This window comes from Lycorma delicatula, chromosome 1, assembly GCF_047948215.1.
Source record: "Lycorma delicatula isolate Av1 chromosome 1, ASM4794821v1, whole genome shotgun sequence".
NCBI lineage: Eukaryota > Metazoa > Arthropoda > Insecta > Hemiptera > Fulgoridae > Lycorma > Lycorma delicatula.
The window spans coordinates 320,346,147-320,367,472 of NC_134455.1; the positions used below are offsets into that span (position 1 = coordinate 320,346,147).

Below are 21,326 nucleotides of genomic sequence, written 5' to 3' on the forward strand. Positions count from 1 at the left end.
ATTTTTCTAAGTAAATTACTGCGTTATTTTATAAAAAATTAAATCAATACTTTCTAACTAGATATACATTGTTTACCATACTCGTCCAGTGCCGTACTAATCAACTGATTTCTGTATATTTTACTAATTTGATGGTATAACATTCAATCATATTTTAATGAATAGTGAATAGTGATTTTTATTTTTAAAAATCTATTCACTATTCATTAAAATAAAAAATAAAATAAAAAAATTTCTACAAAATTAGTTTGTAGAAGAGTCTGTGAACCCAGCTCTGTTAAAACATAGAAAAGAACTTCAACTAAACATACAACATACGAGGTCTGTAAATAAAGTAATGAGACTAATTAATTTTTTTGGCAGCCAAAGTGGCAACACTGTAAAGTTACTAGTAAACACATGGTTATATGAACAGCTGATTTATATTAGGTATAGATGTTTTCAGTCTATTGTTGCCACGTGAGACGTAAAGAGAATGAGAATGACTCAGTGAGAATGCTACTGAAACTTTTTCAAAATTGAAAAGAGCATATAGAGATGATACTCTGATACGAGTCCAAGTTTTCAAATGGTTTAAAGGATTTTCAGATGGCCGGTAATCAGTTGCGGACAATCCACACTCGGGAAGACCATTAACGTCAAAAAGTGACGACAATGTTAAGCGAATTAGACTTGATATGGTATGACTGACGCGATTATCTGTCAGAATTATTACAGAATTTGAACCATACCACAGTCCATCAAATTTTAACAAACGAATTGGACATGAAAAACGTTTGTGCAAAATTGGTCCCAAAATATCTTACTGTTGAACAGAAAAACAACAGGGTGAAAGTGTGCCATTATCTTCTAGTGCAAATTGAAAATGACCCTGATTTTCTAAAAAATATTATTACAGGTTATGAATCTTGGATATTTGAGTACGACCCACAAACAAAATGCCAAAGCAAGGAATGCTACACTTCAAACTCACCATGTCCCAAAAAAGCAAAGATGAGCAAATCAAAAATCAAAACCATACTAATTTGTTTCTTCGATAGTAACGGCATTATCCATAAGGAGTTTTTGCCTACAAGACACTGTAAATTAATATGTTTACCGAGAAATTCTTGAAAGACTGCAAAAAAGGACTGCCCGTGTGAGACCAGTCATCAAAGACAACTGGATGCTGCTTCATGACAATGCAACTTGTCATACTGTACTTTCAATTAATGATTCTTTGTTAAAGACAAACATTCATGTAGTTCCTAAACCACCTTATTCACCTGACTGCAACTTTTTTCTGTTCCCAACTTTTAAAAAATGTAACCAACCATCTGAAGGATATTCCAACAGTGCTATGAAAAGTGGGAAAATTGTTTGAAGTGTTGCATGGCTTACTAAGGGAACTATTTCAAAGGTGATAAGAGTGCATGCGTAATTGGATTGTAAATAAAAAGTTTTTTCTGAACTACTTTCATTACTTTACTCACACACATCGTACACATTATCACAAATATTTTCTATAGTAAATAAAACACACTTACTGCGATGCACTGAAGAACCAGATGGTAAAACACTTGCACCAGTTGTAACAGGTGTATTTTCATCTCCAGCATGAGAATGGTGAGAGTGCGGTCGAAGCAAACTATTATTGTCTCTAGTACCATAAGTTAAAACATGTTGACGATATAATCTTTGTTGTTTTAATTGTTCAACCCATTGCTGAAAGACTTCATCCTGCTTTGCCTGTAAGAATAATTGTAAGTATCTATGTTAATAATACATAACAAAAAAGTATGTACACCTCTGACAACAAAAACAAAATTCATAACAGTAGAAAGCGTAATACTTTTAAGGCTTGCTACCTGTGCAAATGGCCCTGAAACCTTAAAATTTTTCAGATATAAAAAAAGATATAGGTAAATTTAAGTTTCTTTTAATAGGAATTAACTATTTATGCACAAACTGAAATAAATAGGAATAGGAATTAACTGTACTACAACACAAAAACAGAATTTTAACATAAGTAAGCACATTTTAACAACTATATACATTATTAAATAATGAGAATGTTATCAGAAGTGAAGGAAACCTCATATTTAATGTTCTGAAATAATTAATATCATCCACTTTAGTTAAGAAACAATATTTATAATGATGAAATACAATAAAATGCGTTTAACATTAATACTCTAGTGATTTCTGAAACTTATTTATCACTGATAAAAATCAAAGGAAAATAACTAATTACAGCAAAACAAAATTGACAATGATTCATAAAAGATAAATAACAAGAATACAAGACATTTTAAGGTAGAATTCAGATATCCCATAAAATATTTGCTTTGTCATTTATGTTTTCTTCTTATTCAAACTTGGCTTTTGTAATTTACAAATGACACATATTAGCTCCTCTAGTAGATGATGATATATTAACCTTTCAACTGAATAACTAAACAAATGCAAATGGATAATAATTAATAGTAAAATCCTTGCAAGGTATTAAGCCAATTTTAAGCTTGCTAAAAAACTACTGTTCAAATTTAAAGTGAATAATTTAAATATGAATACATAGTACATAGTAAACAGGATGTTATCAAGTGAAGATGAGAGATGTTGCTTTGTTGCCTTGTCACATGACACCTTCCAAAAGCACAAAACATTCTTGGCTACCAATATTATTCTATAGATAAATGTTTCAGAGAAGAAAACAACCTTCAAAAAGAAAACAGAAAATAAAAATCTTCAGTAGGGCATTTTTAAACTAATAGCAATATATATCCCGTCTATGCAATATTATATCTACCAGGAATCTGGCATATAATTTCACAAACTCAAATCTATTCTCACTGTTCTCTTTAAGAAAATATAACAAATTATGTAAATTATTCAATTATAAATGTTACTTTACCGTCGAACCCATTATTAATGTTCAGATCCACTTTTGTCAGCATTTTAGCTGTTATATAACTAAATTATAAGTTATATAATTCATGTTTCTATATTATATTAGATATCTGTAATGTATTATATTAGATATCTGACAGATTTACCAAACAATCATGTTCAATAAATTTTCATAAAAATAAATGTAAATTAATAAAGTAAGTCATAAATAAGTAAGTAAGTTAATTTATGTAAAATACGGCAGTTTTTCCAATTATTAGCACTTCCTACTGTATCACTTTTTATCAGAAAATAATCCAGTACGTTTAAGAAAAAAAATGTGAATATTAAATTTTTTTTAAAATAACACTAGTAAGTATGCTCAGTCATGCTCATGTGTAACCAACCATAAGAAATAGCTCCCCATTCATTTTATGGTTGGTAAATTAAGCAGGTTTCTGAGTAAGTGTAAACAAAGCAATTTGCTCCTATCTATCTCCAAATTAACCATCTAAATTCAAATTACAACATATCTTGGCCTAGTCTATAAAGTCACACACACACACGCGCGCGCGCGCGCGCGCGCGCGACACCTGCTGATGCCAAACAAGTAAACCTGCATTAGATCCTTAACTCAAATCAAAATTTTCAATTTAATTATACAGGTGAGCAACATAAAACTTAACCCTTAATGAAACCATGGCCCAACACTATTTATGAAAGACGCTCACACAAAGAGGGTGACTAGTGGATGTATATCTTAATACTGATTATTGCTGCCATTTTTCAGGTGGTTACATGTCAGTGCAGTATACGTTTTGTTACAGTGCAGTTGTGTTTGTGTAAAATGCCTTATTCGACTCAGGAAAGGATGGCTATAGTTGAGGCCTATATTTGTTCTGGATTCTTTGAAGAATCACATCAAGTATTCAAAGAAAAATTTTTGAATGTCTTTATCCCAGCAAAGAATAGCATATACCATTTAGTTAAAAAATGGCATACAACAGGTTTGATTTCAAATGCAAAACGAAATAGGCAACCTTCCGTTAGCACTCCACAGGCCAGTGCTGAAAGGAGAATTTCTGCCAGTCCAGAAGATGCCATTTTCAAAGAATTCTATGTACAATTAACTGATAATGAAAAATAATAGCTTCTTCCAACAAGACGGAGCAATGTATCACACATCAAACATTTCACTGAATCGCATTCATGCAGCTTTCACAAATGAACAGCAGGTGGCCTCCACATCCCCCAGAGTTGTCTACTTGCGATTTTTTCCTTCAAGGCTACTAAGAGGAGAGAGTTTATGCATCTAATTCCCACAATATTGATGAACTGAAAGTGAACATTCAACTAGAAATCAACGCAATTGACAACAATGTTGTGTCAGATGACTCTCAAATAATCAGTCAAGCACAAAAGTGCATCGATGCCCAGGGTGGTCTCATTTTGAGCATATTTTATAACAATAAGGTAAATAAATGCAACATTTAAATTACATTTTATGTTTTTCTTATTTAATTTATCCATATCATTCATAAAATCTCATTCCAACATAACCTACTGATTTTGCAGCGGTTACTGTTATGGGTTCGGTTTTATGTTGCTCACCCTGTATTATACCCTAATTTTGATAAGATCCTAATTACATGTATAAGCAAACTTGTTTACCAGTAGACAATGACAGGTTAATGATGTTAATCGTTAAAACATGATGTAATAACAAACATTTACTTGCAATTATTCCAAATACTTTTTAATCCATAAAATTAATTAATCAAAACAAATGAAATAGAAAACTATACCTTTAAATGATATATAAATTCTTCTGCATCAATATCTAACCTTCGTCTTTTTGTTTTCGTTGAAATGACAGAGAGACCTATATCAACAGAACCATGTATTTTACCACGTGCTACATCTCCTGGACTCTTTCCATAAACAAGGATACCTTTATCCACTAAGAAATACCTCTGCAAGGAAAAATATTTATTAAATGGACTGACCATTCATCATATAAAAATAAATAACCAACACTAAAGTAAAGATTGTGCAAATATAACATAAATTATTAATACAACAAAACTTTAAACGATAAAGCATTCACATTCTAGAAGAAATCATAGAAAAAAATTACAGCCTGATCAAGAAAGCAGAAAACTGTCAACTTTGTTTTTTTTGTTCAGAAAAAAAACATTTTACTTGCCAGTGTCCGTGTCATTTTTCCTTTGTCCAAATCCCACGTTAAATTAATATAGTTCCACACGTGCCAAAAACATAATAAGTAAAATTAACACAACTTCATTTTTCCATTTAGGATGATGTACAAAGTGTAATTATAAAACAGTGCAGAAATACAAGTAAAGATGAACTTTCAGAGATGGGAAATTAGGAAACCAGCAAGGGTAGAATGTAAATCAAGAAATAAGAGAGAAGATGACTGTTTGTTAAAAATTTGTTTTAGTTTGTTAATAGTAGACTAAACATGGTTAAGATGGTTTGAGTACCTATAATGTATGAAAAGCAAAAATACAGAGTAAAGCGTGGGAGCAGGAGGGAACTGGAGTTAAAACAAAACAGTAACACAAAAAATATCTATGGATTCAGTCAAGCAGAAACTGAGTAGATAATCTTGAAGGAATGTTTGAGGAAAAGTAGTGGATTCTTCATAGAAATATTTGATTTAGGGGAATTTAGTCCTACTTTTTTCCTAATTTCATATCTTCAAAATTTCATCTTCACTAATAATTATGCACAGTTTTATATCCAATCCAGATATCCTGGAACAAGAACACAAATAGACGATAGTAATAAAATTTTTAGTTTCGTTTTCCAGTTGTGATATCCCTGTTAAACAAATGACTCCCAAAATCTAATTGTATCTCAACTCACAGTAAAATAAAATACTTCAAAAATAAATAAAATCAACTGATTGGTTTTCAAGACATAATTTTTGCATCCAGTATAATAAGTATGCTCCCAACATATCTATAATTTATGCTTGGCATCAGAGTTTCTGGTACCAACACCCAAAATATGTTCTGTTAAACAAAACACATCAAAAAGTGACCTGCATGACTCTCATACAGCTGTGATACAGATTAGAGAGAAGCTTTAAGTATGCTCTCACAAATCAATGTGACATTGTTCTCATGAAACAGGTATTCCACAAACGAGTATTTAGCATGTTATACATAAAATTTAAACTTGAAACCATACATACAAACCATTGTGCAAAGAACTACTGATGCAGATAAGTTGGCTAATGAAATAAAATTCTAGAAATGTTAAATTGGAACTCTACACTAATATGGTAACCCATATGTAAATATCCTTTGAGCTTGGCAAGAAATCATCTTCACAAGGGATGTCTGCCATATCACCAATGTCAAACCAAACTCAAGTAACTATATTTATGAAAAACTTGGCATGTTTTACTACTACATAATGAACCTAATCTGATTCTTAAGTATTCTAAACAAACTTCTACAAGCCTACAAAGTACTTTTCAAATCACCCTATATCATGTACAGTTAACTGAAATAGCTTAAAATACAGTAAAATTTCATAATATCTAGTGAAATACAGTAACTGAATAAGGCTTGAAATACAAATATCACTTAAAAATTGAATTTTAAAGGGGAAGAAATTAAAAATTAATTAAAAGATAAATGCAGTTAGACTATATTTTTTTTTCTTACTCTGATGACAACTGAACAGACTGACAGTTTCTTCATACAGGTACATGACTGCATACAGATATATTCTCTAATTGTAGGTACAGATCAGTCATGTAGTATTACAAAGAAAAGCGTCAGGCCATGATAAAAAAATAATTTTTGAAAAGTAATTATCAGGAATTCTTTTTTACAAAAAACTTATTTAATTTTATAAGACAACAAACAAAAAGAAATTAAACAATTAGCAATTTCATTTATAATGAAACACAAGTCTCCAACCAGTTTATTTACACTGCCCAATAAAATAAAATAAAACCTGTGTTATCAGTTAAGAATATCAGAGATATCTGATGCATTTTTTCTACTGTTATTTATTTCTCAATCACATTATTCTAAAGCAGCCTTACAACTCCTGTTCTTAAGACACACTTTTTTTACTTCTTTCCTTGTACTTAGCCTATAACAAATCAGGTCAACATAAATTTGCTAATCATCAACACCCTATCAAGTAAAAAAAAACAAAATTTTTGGTTTTAACCTACTTTTTACCACTTGCCTAGTTTTAATTTTTTTACTACTTCAGCTACTAGCTAATTCTTAAAATAAAGTTTACTGAAGTTTAAATTATGTTTGCTATTTTTAATGATTTTTTTTACATGATTTTAAAACAACATGAAGTTTTTAATTCGACCCATATGTTCTTTTATTTGAATTCAAGTTCAAACATTATTTTCAGAAATGAACCAAAGCGCTTGCAACGAACAAAATAATAAATCTACTTGTTTTAGCTGAAAAAAAAGAGTAGATTCTCAATTTGACCTCTGCATGTATTAGTTGGATGCTGTGTGTGTGTAACTTAACATTAAAAATTCTGTGCTCTAAACTTTAGAAAATATCAACCACGCCTCACAAAAATTAATTTAGTGGTCAAATAAGGAGAATAATGAGTGAATATCACAGTAACATTCATGCGACTAACGAGGACATTCTCATCTATTTGCATTTTTAAAAGGAACATGATGGAACTGCGGACGTTACATAATAAAAATACAATCAAACATTATTTCACTTGAAGTATAAATATTCATGTGTAATCTATATAATATGTAACAGGTCTGTAGCACCTATCATTTCTAAGCTAGCACAACCCTTCAGAACAAACCTTTTTAACAACCCTAATAATTCTAAATCTAACAAAGTCTAATTAATAAATGTATAAGATTTATTTAAATAATTATAAGTAAAAGAAGTAAAAGATTAGACCAAGTAGTAATAAAAGATATACCAATGAAAAAAGGTACTCAAAATTACCACTAAACATGAAAACTGTTTTATTTTTATGAGATTTAAATGAACACTCACATTAAAGATTGAGCAAAACCTCTCCCGACAATTTTTTTTTGTCAAATCATTATTATTACTTTATTTCTAATTTATGTTTTTGTAGAAATTCAAAATGAAAAAAAAAATTATGCATATAAAAACTATTATCCATTCAGAAATATAAGGTAATTTAAAATGATTTACCTAATTCCAAATATCTATATATTAGAAGTCCTAAAAACAGTAACATTTAATAAAAGATTGACTATTAACTTTTGTATTTAACTTGTAAGTGACCTATTTGATTTCTTTAGTTAAATGAATAACAAAATGAAAGTCAAATTCCTGTCATATTTGTTCTAACAATTCTACTGAAACTAACAACATAGCAATAACCATTCAGACTGTAACCAATGGTAGCACAATCACAGCTTAATGTCCAAAAAGAAGAAAAACGCATGGCATAATACGTAAAGGCCTAAGAGGCCAAGTCATGATATCTGCTGTGACTAACTCCAATAAAAGGATGCATTTTACTGAAGTAAGAATAAACATACACATGCCAATGAGGGGGTACCCATCTAGTAGCAAGATTTTTGTTTAATTCTGATAATACAAATCATATATCTATCCAAATACAAATGATTGGTTGCTGTCTTTTCATGAAAAAGGAAGTCATTATACAAGTTTGGTGCATGTAGATTTTCCCATACAAAATCACTGTGACACCTTCACCTTATCACTTAAATGAAACTTGTTTCATCACTAAATACAGTATAAAGAGTAAATCATTTCTTCTACAGTTTCATGAATTATAAAATAAAATACCAGTTTTAGTAACTTCTCCATTGGTCTTGTAGCTTGAAACAGCTTGAAACTTATATGGTTTCATTACCTAATAATGCCTCAAACAACAAACACATAATCTACGGATTCTCAATACTGACTAGCTCAGCAAGCTGACTTATAGAGCTACACTGAAAACTGTTTTAGATTTCTCTTATCTTATGAAGCTGCTTGCAGCAATGATGCATGCCCTCTGAATACCCCAATGAATTAACTCCGTATAAAATTCACCATTAATCACAATTAAAAAAAACCTGCTACACACAAAGAGCTTGGACTGCTTCCAGACATCACTTTCTCAGAAAAATTGTGAATATCAGAATTAGCGGAAACATCAAATGGTAACCCAGCAAAACTCAATAACCTCTTTCATTTGATGTATATGTGGTTGATAAGTACAGAAGAGATTTATTAAAATCAGGTGAATCACTAAAATTTCCTTGTTGAATAATTTGTGATTTTATATCTGACTACTTTTAATTTTTTTAACTGAGGACCATTATTACTAGTGTTGTAAAATTTAAATATAATTAAATAGAAGTTAAAATAAGATTAAAAAATACCTTATGCCATCCTTTTAATGGCCATTTTCTTTTTTTATGTAAGTACCCAGTCAGAACCTCTGGTTTCTTTTCAAACCTTTGACCATCTCTAAGGCCTTCCAGGATTTCCCACTCAGATCCACGTCTGTTTACCCGTTTATTAACTGGAAAAAACAACAGATAAACTAGGTCATAAAAAAAAAATTAAGACATATTTTTTTAAACATTTTTAAAATAACAATGAAACAACAGTTCTTGGATATCAACAACCTACGATTTTAGTAGTATTATTTATCATACACGACATTAGTCGTCCTAAACAAAGTTCTGAGCTTTTTGTTTCTTAAATTAATAACTTCACCATCTATCTCATCAGAACTTTTATTTCACTCCCTCTTTCTAAATAATCAGTCTGACATGCTCTTTAAGATACATAAAATAAGATAGTAAGGAAAGTAAAAAAAGGTAAAGAGTAAAATATAAAAAAAGATAAAGAGTAAAAAGTAAAAAAAGATAAGCTAAATAAATTTTTAAGCCACTAATTGGAACCCTTCTGACACTTTCACCTAGGAAATCAAAACCTGAATCACTGAACAGCCCCAAAGTAGTCACTATCCTACACCGTAAGAAAAACAAATATAGTAGCTGACTCAATTATCAACTACCTATCCAAGAATTCTGGATAAGAAAAAAGATGAAGAAAGATGAAAATAATCAACAAAGAAAGGGAGTGGCAGTCTTCTAGAAATTGAAGTACTTCACAATCTGCCTAAAATCTAAGCATGTTAACATTGCATGTGATATAGATAGATATAGCACTTGCAATTTTCAATATAGAAGTAGAATTGATGGCTAGTCAATAATATGTAAATACAAACAGTATGACTGGAAAAGGCTCTCCACATTGTTTAACTATGGCGATAGACAAGTTGATTTATAAAACTTGGATTCAATATTTGCAATTTTTCCTGACTTCACAATCTTCAAATTCCAGGGTTCTTGTTTTGAGACATTGCAAATGTAATGAAAACATCAGTGTCAGCAGATCTTAACTTTGGTAATCTACAAGAATTAATTTACTAAGCACAGCTTCAGGAATTTGAAATGTTTTATTATTTATTTAAGTTACTACAAATACAGTATCAGAGTTTAAACTAAATTCAAATTCTAAACCTTCCAAATGAAAAACTGAAACTCCTATCCTGCCAAGAAAGTTATTCTAGACCTTATACCCTTTAAATTCAGGATGCTACTCCACTGAATGTGGCAAATTATCAAGTTGTTAAACTATGCTAATCTGCTATATTAGGGTGTAAGTATTTGCAGCTTCCCAACACCCAATATAAATGCAGACATTAAATAATCTTCTATAAGTGTAATTTAAAGCACTTGGTAATTGTGTCTTTCTCAACTTAGCTTGGTTGTTTAACTTATAAAAATATATCTAAACTAATTAAACAAAACTTGCAAGATTGTTTTACTTTTCCTGAGATTAAACACTGCACTATATCTTATTTCAAATTTTCTTGAACATTTCAATCTCTTTGTTGGTAAAATATTTTTTTCCATTTACTCTTAGGATGCATTTAAAGAATAAATTTCTAAAGGTAAATAAATAAGGTCTATATCTATAACAATTTTTAAATAAATAGTTTTTTTTAAATGTTTAGTTTTTAAACAATTATAAAAAAATAAAATATAAAATTAAGAGAGTACATCACGTAATATTATGTTGATCAGCTGATCATTCAGTTTAGCAAGTTTAAAAGAAAACACACTGAAAAAAACAATAATTTTTTTTGTTTTTATTTCACAGTTTATTTCCTTAGAATGTTTACTTTTGATGTAACTAACAAATAGCACTAATATTTTAATGAACCTACCACTACAGTAAAGACTTTTTCTAATATATTTTAAATAAACAAGTTTGACAATTTATAAAACTCTGCATCATATTTCTAAGGGAAAATTGCACATACTCCTACATAATGCTTTACAATCATTCAGTGAAATGTCACTGCCAAGAATACTGAGGAAATGAAAACTTTATGACCAAGTGAGTGTGTGTCATTTGTTAATTTGTGTGCTTATTTCTTTCTCCTATTAAATAAAGTTTAATGTGTTTTGGAATCAATAATCAATGCGTAATAAGGTTTGACGTTCTCAGAATAATTGTTACTATTAATTTATTATGTTATGTGTAAATTTCTTTCTTTTAAATTCAGTTGTAGGTTAAGGAGATTAAAAAATTGTGTTACATTATTGCATGCATTTTTCCAAGCATTTAATATAGAATGAAAAGCAAAAAAAAAATTATTTTATGATAATTAACATATAAGAAGATATAGAAAATGAGAGATCGCATTACTACCAACTTATTAATATTTTCACTAGATAACAAAAAAACTATTATGAATTACATATGTGTTTTTCCTAATCCACAGTAAAATCATTATATAAAAAAAAAATTAAACAAAAATAGAATCAGACACAATCTGATTTTTACATTTTGTTTTTTAGGTGAAGCTTATTTTCTTGAAAAATGGAACAGGGTTTTTTATCTAAATCCATGACTCATTCTACAGTTAATATGTAGATGAAAAATCATAAAAGTTAATCCTTAATCTAATCTTCAGAATACACAACTTCAACAAGTACAATTAGATAATAACACACCAAATATTTTTTTTTCATATGTAAACAATAAAAAATACAATTAATCAACTGAAAAAAAAAATTTCTTTTAACTAATCATCATAAACAGTAATAAGTAGGACAGATTAAAATGTTTAAATGACGTAAAAAATATGATTAAAACGAAAAATACCTATTTATCTTTTATACATTATAATATCAATAATAATAAAACAAATAAAAAAATATGAACAAGCTAAATTAAAAATGCTGCTAACATTATAAATCATTATTAAACAAAATAAAAAACAAATAGCAACAGCAGAATATTACAAAAAAGTATTTTATAGCCTAAAATTATTTCAACCATTATTCATTTAACTAAATCTATATTACAGTACTTAAACAGCAGCAAAAATGTTATACAACTAATGGAATTAAAAATAGTTTCTTTAAGATATTATTTATTTTATTACAACAGCAATATATTATGTTTAGATTGCATAAGATATAAAATATAAATGCAGATTTCTCACACAAGAACATAAGCAATAAACAAATTCTATTCACAAAACTTAATTTTTAGTATTAAGAAAGAATACACTAATCTCCGAAACAGCATTTCTTTAATTAAAATAAACAAACACTTCTTCATTAAACAAAAAAAAATATATCCTTTTTACCATAGTTCTACAAATGAAAAAAAAAATTTACACAATTTCTGCTAAACTAATAACAAGGCAAAATAAATATATGTTCAAGATGAGCCTAGTCTATGAAAATTTAATAAAAACTAACTAGCTGAATTACCCGAAGTTCCTTCTGGAATTTGTTTCTCTCTGTAACCAGTATGGAATTTTATGGTAAAAATTATGATAAAAACAGATTTTCTTCAAAATATTATTTTTTTTATTTTCTTTTTATACTCTGCTTGTTAAGTCACATCATTTATGAAATTTACATTTTATACTGCTAAATTTGCTGAAAATTTGATGAGGCTTTAATTTTTCTGTAGATATTTTTTACTGTGATAAGAATTAATAAATGATAAAAACACTTTTTCATCAAGAACGAAGCAGGATTCCCAAGAATATTTCAATTTGTGAAAGTTCCATTAAAATCTCTTTCATGATAATCTTGAATGTAAACAGACTGGTAACTATTTAAAACTGAATAATTTTAATTTCAAATAAAGGTAAAAACAGTACACATAGAAAAAAAAATATTGGTTGTAGCAGACAGTCATGTTTACAATATGAATACTGGAGTACGGACTAAAATCAGCGTTGAAGAGTCTGACTTTTAGTGTACGTGTACTCTTTCTTAAATCAGCAGCTCAAGACAAAGTTAATTAAGATAGATGCTAACTAAACATTTTGATTAATATTTATAAACTGCATAAAATAATATAAATAATATTTTTCCCATTTAAATTTAAATAATATTAAAAATATGGAAAAAACTTAATAAACAAAAAAGTACCAATCAAATTCGATAAAACACAATAAAACAAATATAGTAAGCATGAATTGCATTTTTAAACATGAAGTTAAATATTAGTTACTAAAGAAAACAATTAGCATTATACATCAAAGGAAAGCAAATACTGATAATAGAAATAGTGGAAGAAAAAATTATTCTTTAAGGCATGAAAACAAGTGAAGAATTGTAAAAAAAAATATATCAAATTATTGAATGTAACAGCAAGCCACAGATTTTTCTTACTTAACTTTACTTTTTCAAATTGTAATATCAAAGGTATTTTGTATGATCTTAAAATTGATCCTTAGATTTGTTTCCACTGCAAGGCTTAATACATTAATGGATAATGTAATCTCATAAATAATGAGATTATTTTAAATATAATAATTGGTTATACTAAAGATGTATTTTCTAATGGTGGTGTAGATATATTCTCTCTTATAATGGCTTTTCAGTTCAGGCAGACTTGTTCTAGATTCCTTAGCCGAGTTTAATACAGCATTCAAAAGATCTATAATAAATAACCAGTTATTGTTGTACATATTTACAGACACCCTAACAAACTAGGAGCCGTTTCATATGTTTAATGCTTTCCTTACTAGCTTTTTAATTTTGATAAACAGAACTGTGATTACTAGTGACTTCAATGTAGACCTGCCGACAACTATTAGATATGACAAGATACTACTGATTTCATTGTAACATCAATGTACCAATGCAAATTACAAATAACAATTTTTGAATGGATTTAATGATGAAAAGTTTTTAAACTCTTACCAAATTAATCCTTTTGTTTTAGAAACAAACCTCTCAAACCAAACTGGTGAATTGATTTGTCATGATGCTACAATTTTGTCATAATGGGAATAACTTTCTGTAGAAACAAAAATGAAGCAAATATTAAAAAGGGGTATAAACAGGGCTGTATATTGTCATCTATATTTGATCTACTTATATACTCTAATAGAATTAGAGAAGTGAGTGTAGGTGTAAATATTCATGGAGGAAGAATTAACATGTTAACTGTTACGGATAGGGTACTGAAAGAAAAATTTCACATGTGTATGGCCATAAAACCAAAATACTGGTATGCACTAAAAAAAGGATGACTAGAACAAGAATAAAACTCAGAGATGAGACTATTCAGGAAGTGGAAGAGTTTACATATTTGGTAAGTAAAATAACAGGTGATAGAAGAAGCAACAAAGAAATAGTGAATAGAATACACCAGGAAAATAATGCCTATAACAAAATCAAAAATCTTTTTACAGCAAATAATATAAGCCTTGATTTGAGAAAACAACTGAGAACATCTATGTGGTGTATTGCATTGTATGGTAATGAGTCATGGACAATTGGGGAAGAGGAAAAGAGGAGACTTTTGCCTTTTGAAGTATGGTGTTGCAGAAGGATGATGAAGATAAGTTGGATGGAAAAAGCATCAAGCGAGGAGATTTAAGAGAGAGAGTTAATGAAGAGAAAAGCTAATCAAGAGTTCTAGAATCTTATTCTTCTAAACAAGAGCTGATATTAAAAACAGGATTACATATTTTTTGAAATTAAAAAAAAAATTACTGTTTAGATATCTGTTTCAATGACATTTAAGTCGCACTATAAAAATAAGAAAAAGGGCTGTTATAATAATAGCTTAAAGATATTTTATAGATAGAAGCAGTTGTTACATAGATTTACATTCTATAGATATTAATTTTTACCAGGTACATTAGTAACTTTAACTTTTTTTAAAAATGTCCATGAAGCAAAGATTTTATTGAATAATAAAATCATAAAAAATATAAAAGAATTTACTGCAATTAAAGATGTTTTACAATAACCAGATTTACAGGGATATTTCTGATACTTAATATCATTGAATTTCCTTTGGTAATACTTGCAATAATTTAAATTTAAATATAAATGTAGACTGCTAAAATTAATTATCTAAAAACAACTACAGTCTACCTATATCAGTGATTATTTCTTTGCAGGATTTTAAATATATTTTTATAAGTTTAAAGCTTTCCAAAATTTAATCAAATATTTTAAAATATGAATCTGATTATATTACTGACCAATCAACACAATTAATTAATATGTCTTTTGCTGATTGTGAATTTCCACATAGAATTGTAGTGTTGTCACTCCTATTTATAAGATTGGAGGTAAGCAAGATTTTTGTTTTGCTTACCTTTTCAAAGAAATCTGAAATTCAAAATTTAGCTCAATGGTTTTAGGGATATCTATCAAGAAGTATTTCAGAGTTCTACATCCTATTAAGTTCTTTTGGGACATTACCTAATGCTTGGCTGTAAATGTTGATGATGTAAATGTTTGCTGATGACACTAGGATAACTCTACCTCATAAGGACAAGTTAAATAAAAACTAGAAATGCAGATTGACCCTATTAAACATAAGCATAATGATTGCCTTCTGCAAAATGATTGATCAGAGAAGTATAATTTTAATAAATTAGAACAGTTTTAAGATTTTTCATACATAGCCCTCAAATTTTCATAATTTTTAATATAAACAAAGAAATGGAGAAAATTATTTGTATACATTTTCAAGTACATTTTTTTTAGTACATTCATTTCCACTCACAATGAATTTTTGTGTTTATAATTAATGTTTCCAATAGTACACATTCAGATAAAAGAGCAAACTCCTTTGTAAAGTATTCTCTGAATTGTCTGCTAAGTTCATCACACAGAATCATTAAAATTTGGCAATATTTCACTGCATGCAAAAAATCATTGTTTATAGTGAACTTTTCAAGCATTAGGAAAATGTTCACATTTTATGTTACTGTTATTCGACATCAGATTTCATGAAATTAGGTTGTTACCAATAACATAACCTTCTCATTATCAGTGACATAACCACAAAAAAATTACTGAAAGCTGCTGAATAAAAAGCACTGTTGATGTAGAAATGAAGAAGTAATAATAAGATAAGAAACATTATTAGATTCTGTACTGTGGTGGATTGCTGAGTTTTACTTTTAGTCTTTAATATAATTAGTACAGAGGAAGATATGGATAACAATAAAGTAAAAATTGATTTTACTAAATTAATATTAAATATATATATACATAATTTCTTTACATCATTTATGGACACACTGTAATTTCTTGTTTGAAAAATCTTTAACTTAAGTTAAAGATACCAACTCATGAAGCTTAAGTTAAAGCTCTTAACATGAAATTCTTCAAAAATCAATTTTGGTTTTTTGATGTTTTTTAATACTTTGAACTCCCTCTATGAATAATGAGACCTTGCCGATGGTGAGGGGGCTTGAGTGCTCAATGATACACAGTAGCTGGGCCAAAGGTGCAACCATATCAAGAGTGGTATCTGTTGAGAGCCAGACTAGGAATGATTTCTGAAAGAAGGCAGACAGCCTTAACAACGCCTTGTTATAAGGCCTTAACAACTCTTTCAGTAGTTGTTAAATGACCTTATCAACATCCCTCAATCTTCTGAGTACTGTGCAGCTGAAAGCAATGGAAAACTACAGCTGTTTTTTTCCCCAAGAAAATATAGTTCTCTGTAGTTTCATTTAACAAAGATGAAGGCACCTTCCTTGGTAAAATATTTTGGAGGTAAACTAATCCCTCGTTCAGATCTCTGGGTGGAGACTTCCAAGGAAGGGGTCACCAGAAAATTACAAAATAACATTCTACGAGCCGGATCGTGGAATGTTAGAAGTATAAAAATGTTGGGAAGTTAGAAAAATTTGGAGGGAAATGGATAGGTTAAATGTGTAGATGTAGTAGCAATTAGCAAGGTTCGGTCAGTTGATTCAACTTTTGGTCAGCTGATTTTATAATAATTAATTCAGCATCAAATAAAGGGCAGGCAGGAGTAGGTTTCATAATGAACAAGAAGATAGGGAAGAGAGTAAAGTACTTCAAAAAGTTTGGTGATAGAATCATTATAGAAAGGATAAAATCAAAACCTAAACCAATGATTGTTAACATCTGTATGCCTACACAAGTGCCCATGATGATGATATGATGCAGTAGAATGTGTATACAAAGAAATTAATAAAGCAATTAAAACACATAAGAGGATGAAAATTTAATAATCATTGGAGATTGGAATGCAAGAATCAGAAAAGGCAAGGAAGTAAATATTGTGGGTGAATACAGGTTGGGCAAAAGAAATGAAATAAGGGACCAACTTTTACACAAAGTATAATTTTAGTAATTGCCAACACCCAGTTATATCAGGTAGATATCATGGTTAAACAAAGATTAAGAAATCAACTTGTCGACTACAAAGTATATCCAGGGGCAAATATTGATAGCGACCATAATTTAGTGATAACGAAATGTAGTTAGGGTTTAAAAACCTGAATAAAAGATGTCAGATGAATTGGTGGAATTTAGAGAAGCTTGAGGAAAAGGAGGTAAAGAAGATTTTTGAGAAGGACATCAAAAGAGGTCTGAGAAAAACCAATAAGGTAGAAAATATAGAAGAATGGGAGAATGTTAAAAAGGAAATTTTTAAATCAGCAGAAGCAAACTTGGGCGAAACAAAGAGAAATGGTAGAAAACTTTGGATATCAGTGGATGTATTGCACCTGATGGATGAACGTAGAAAGTATAAGAATGCCAGTGTTGAAGGTAAAAGGAACTATCCAAAATTAAGAAATACTATAAACAAGAAGTGCAAATTAGCAAACAAAAGAAGAATGGATTAAAGAAAAGTGTTCAGAAGTGGAAAGAGAAATGATCATTGGTAAAACAAACAGAGCATACAGGAAAGTTATAGAGTATTTAGTGGCACAGAAATTAAAATCTAATGTGTTAAATAAAGATAGTACACCGATTTATATACAAAAGAAAAGTTCGAGAGGTGGGTGGAATACAATGAAGAGTTACACGCAGGAAATGAATTACAAACTGGTGTTATAAAGGAAGAAGAGGAAGTCAAAGAAGATATACTGAGATCTGAATTTAATAGAGCATTATAACATTTGAACAGCAGAAAGGCTCCTGGGATAGATCGGATATCAGAATTACTGCGCAGTGCAGGTGAGAAAGCCATAGATAAATTATACAAACTGGTGTGAAATATTTATGAAAAGGGGGTTCTATCAGACTTCAAAAAGAGTGATATTGTCATAATACCAATGAAAGCAGGAACAGATAAATGGGAAGAATACAGAACAATTAGTTCTATACGTAACTAGAATTGTGTACAGAAGAATTGAGAGGAGAGTGGAAGAAGTGGTAGAAGACCAATTTGATTTCAGAAAAAGTATAGGGACAAGGGAAGCAATTTTAGCGCTCAGATTAATAGTAGAAGGAAGATTAAAAAAAAACAAACCAACATACATGCCATTTATAGACTTAGAAAGGGTATTTGATAATGTAGACTGGGATAAAATGTTTAGCATTTTAAAAAGTTTAGGGTTCAAGTATAGAGACAGAAGAACAATTGCTAACATTTACAGGAACTAGACTGCAACAGTAATAATGAAAGAACATAAGAAAGAAGCCGTAATAAAAAAGGGAGTTCAACAAGAATGTTCCCTATCCCCATTACTTTTTACATAGAACTAGCAGTTAATGATGTTAAAGAGCAATTTAGATCCAGATTAACAGTGCAAGGTGAAAAGATAATATGCTACGATTTGCTGATAATATAGCAATTCTAGCCGAGAGTAAAAAAGATTTAGAAGAAACAATGAATGGCATGTATGAAGTCCTACACAAAAACTACTGCATCAAAATAAGCCAAGAACACAACGAAAGTAATGAAATGTAGTAGAAATATTGTAGATGGACCATTGAATATAAAAATAGGAAGACAAAAAATTATAGATGTAGAAGAATTTTGTTATTTGGGAAGTAGAATTACTAAAAGATGGACGAAGTAGGAGTGATATAAAATGCTGAATAACGTAAGCGAAATAAGCATACAGTCAGAAATATAATTTGCTTAAGATTAATTTAACATCAGGAAAACAGTTTTGAGAGTATATGTTTGGAGTGTAACTTTATATGGAATAAACACTTGGACAATCGCAGTACTAACTTCATCTTAGTGTACTCAAAATTCATTTTGTTACATAACCAAATCTTGTAATGTTTACTGTTACTGAAGTTATGTTTACAAATTGTTTTTTTTTTTCAAATTTTGGGCCCAAAATAAATAATGAAGGACTTAGGATAACAGGCCTGTTTTCTAGCTTTTAACTCTTGGGTACTAGTACTTATAAATAAAATTGGACTCCTACCGAGTGTCCTTCATTACAAAAAAAAAATGGCCGCAAATCATAAGATTTTGAAAATGTCTCATTTTTGCAGCCCAAAAACCACATGTGAGACAGGTGACAAAAATCTGAAATGTTTACAGCAGTAAGTACTTTTTATGTACTTTAAAACCAAATAAAATTTATTTTGTTACTCAAATGGGTTGACAAGTAGAACCAGTAAGACCTCATTCTTCTTTGGCGTAATGTTGTGACCTCTTCCAGTAATTGATAGAAAAAGCTCTGAAGATGTGAGAATCTTTAAAATATTTTCCAGTTGAACCCATGCTTGAGATTAACCCTCAATGATTTCTTGAATGAAGTACAGGACCCTGTGGATGGGAAAAGTGTATTCGATATTCCACTTCATTTTTCATGTACTTTGATTTCAATGACTTCACTTAACCACCACTAGCATCATATAGCAGCAGACATAATTTTTACATTTTGGCTTTGTTAAATCTATAAAGCAATGAGAAAATATGTCCTTATGTCCTTCCTACCGATACTAACGTAAATGTTTCTGATTCAGGGGGTCACCTGGACTTTCAGAATACATTTCGGACTTGTAGGGACATAACTGTGAAAGGCTGTTGTTTCTGGGACTGTTGTGATTACCTGATAATGAGAACCGAGGTATTCTTCACTCTCTTGAACATCTTTATTACAGCAGAAAATAAATGTTATATTTTTAATATTGCCTTTTCAATAATTGTACATTTCAGATGGTGAAAGAATTCGATTGTTGACTGTCCTTTGAAGGCTTGCTTCAGACACAGTCCTTTTTAACAGTTCCAATACCTTCACAGTCCTTTTCTATGGTACAATGCAAAAAAAAAAATGCCATTCAGCTGCGATTTCAAAATCTTCTTGATAGTAGCACAAACTTAAAAAATTTTTTTTTGTTTTTATACTGGGCTGACGAGCCATCAGAAAAATTAAAAATTGTTTAACTTGTGGTAACAGTGTTTTTACTCTATTTGTGACTTGCTTAGTATTGTGCTTCAAGTACTCACTAATCACACAGTAGGTTGGCTTTGTAATTTTCCTTCTTTTTTAAAATATTTGACGAATGGATGTACTGTGGGATAAGTTTTTGACTAGTGATATGATTGGACTTCATCCTGCATCACAAAAGGAAAATTTTGAGAGAGGTCTTCCATTACAATAATTCACCCTCCAACAAGTTTTCCTTTTTAATGTTGAGGAAATTAGCGTGTTTCTTTGCAACAAAATGATGCCTTTTTAGATTATTTAAATTTTCATTAAGTTCGTACTCTTGAAATGTAAGAATTTGAGTAGTTAGTTCACAGCGGTCAGCAGAAACCTACTGTTTGAAGATAATTTCAGAATCAAAATCATCCCAGCTTTCTTGCAGTAATCTTAGGTTTTAAAGTACATAAAAAGTACTTACTGCTGTAAACATTTCAAATTTTTACCACCTGGCCCAAAGTGGTTTTTGGGCCCCAAAAATGAGACATTTTCAAAATCGTACGATTTGCAGTCATTATTTTTTTTTTAATGAAGGATACTTAATAACAGTCCAATTTTTTTATAAGTTCTACTAGTATCTAAGAGTTAAAACCTAAACAGCTAAAAAAGTGGAATTTTGCCAGAAATCAGCAAAAAGAAACCCAGTCACATAATTGATGAAAATGTTATTAATAATTCCAAGATTTTTACCAGAA

At 29.6% G+C, this 21,326-nt stretch overlaps 1 protein-coding gene across 2 annotated transcripts in view; it reads right to left on the reverse strand.

Moving 5' to 3' along the window:
- Positions 1 to 21,326, reverse strand: part of LOC142334182 (oxysterol-binding protein-related protein 6-like) — a 149,489-nt gene that overhangs the window by 91,577 nt on the left and 36,586 nt on the right. For both annotated transcript variants that reach the window (XM_075381993.1, XM_075381992.1), the window contains exons 3-5: positions 9,281 to 9,423; positions 4,674 to 4,841; positions 1,527 to 1,728 (exon numbers count right to left, since the gene is read on the reverse strand). In XM_075381993.1, coding sequence (XP_075238108.1) covers positions 1,527 to 1,728; positions 4,674 to 4,841; positions 9,281 to 9,423 — 513 coding nt within the window. The remainder of the gene's footprint in view (positions 1 to 1,526; positions 1,729 to 4,673; positions 4,842 to 9,280; positions 9,424 to 21,326) is intronic.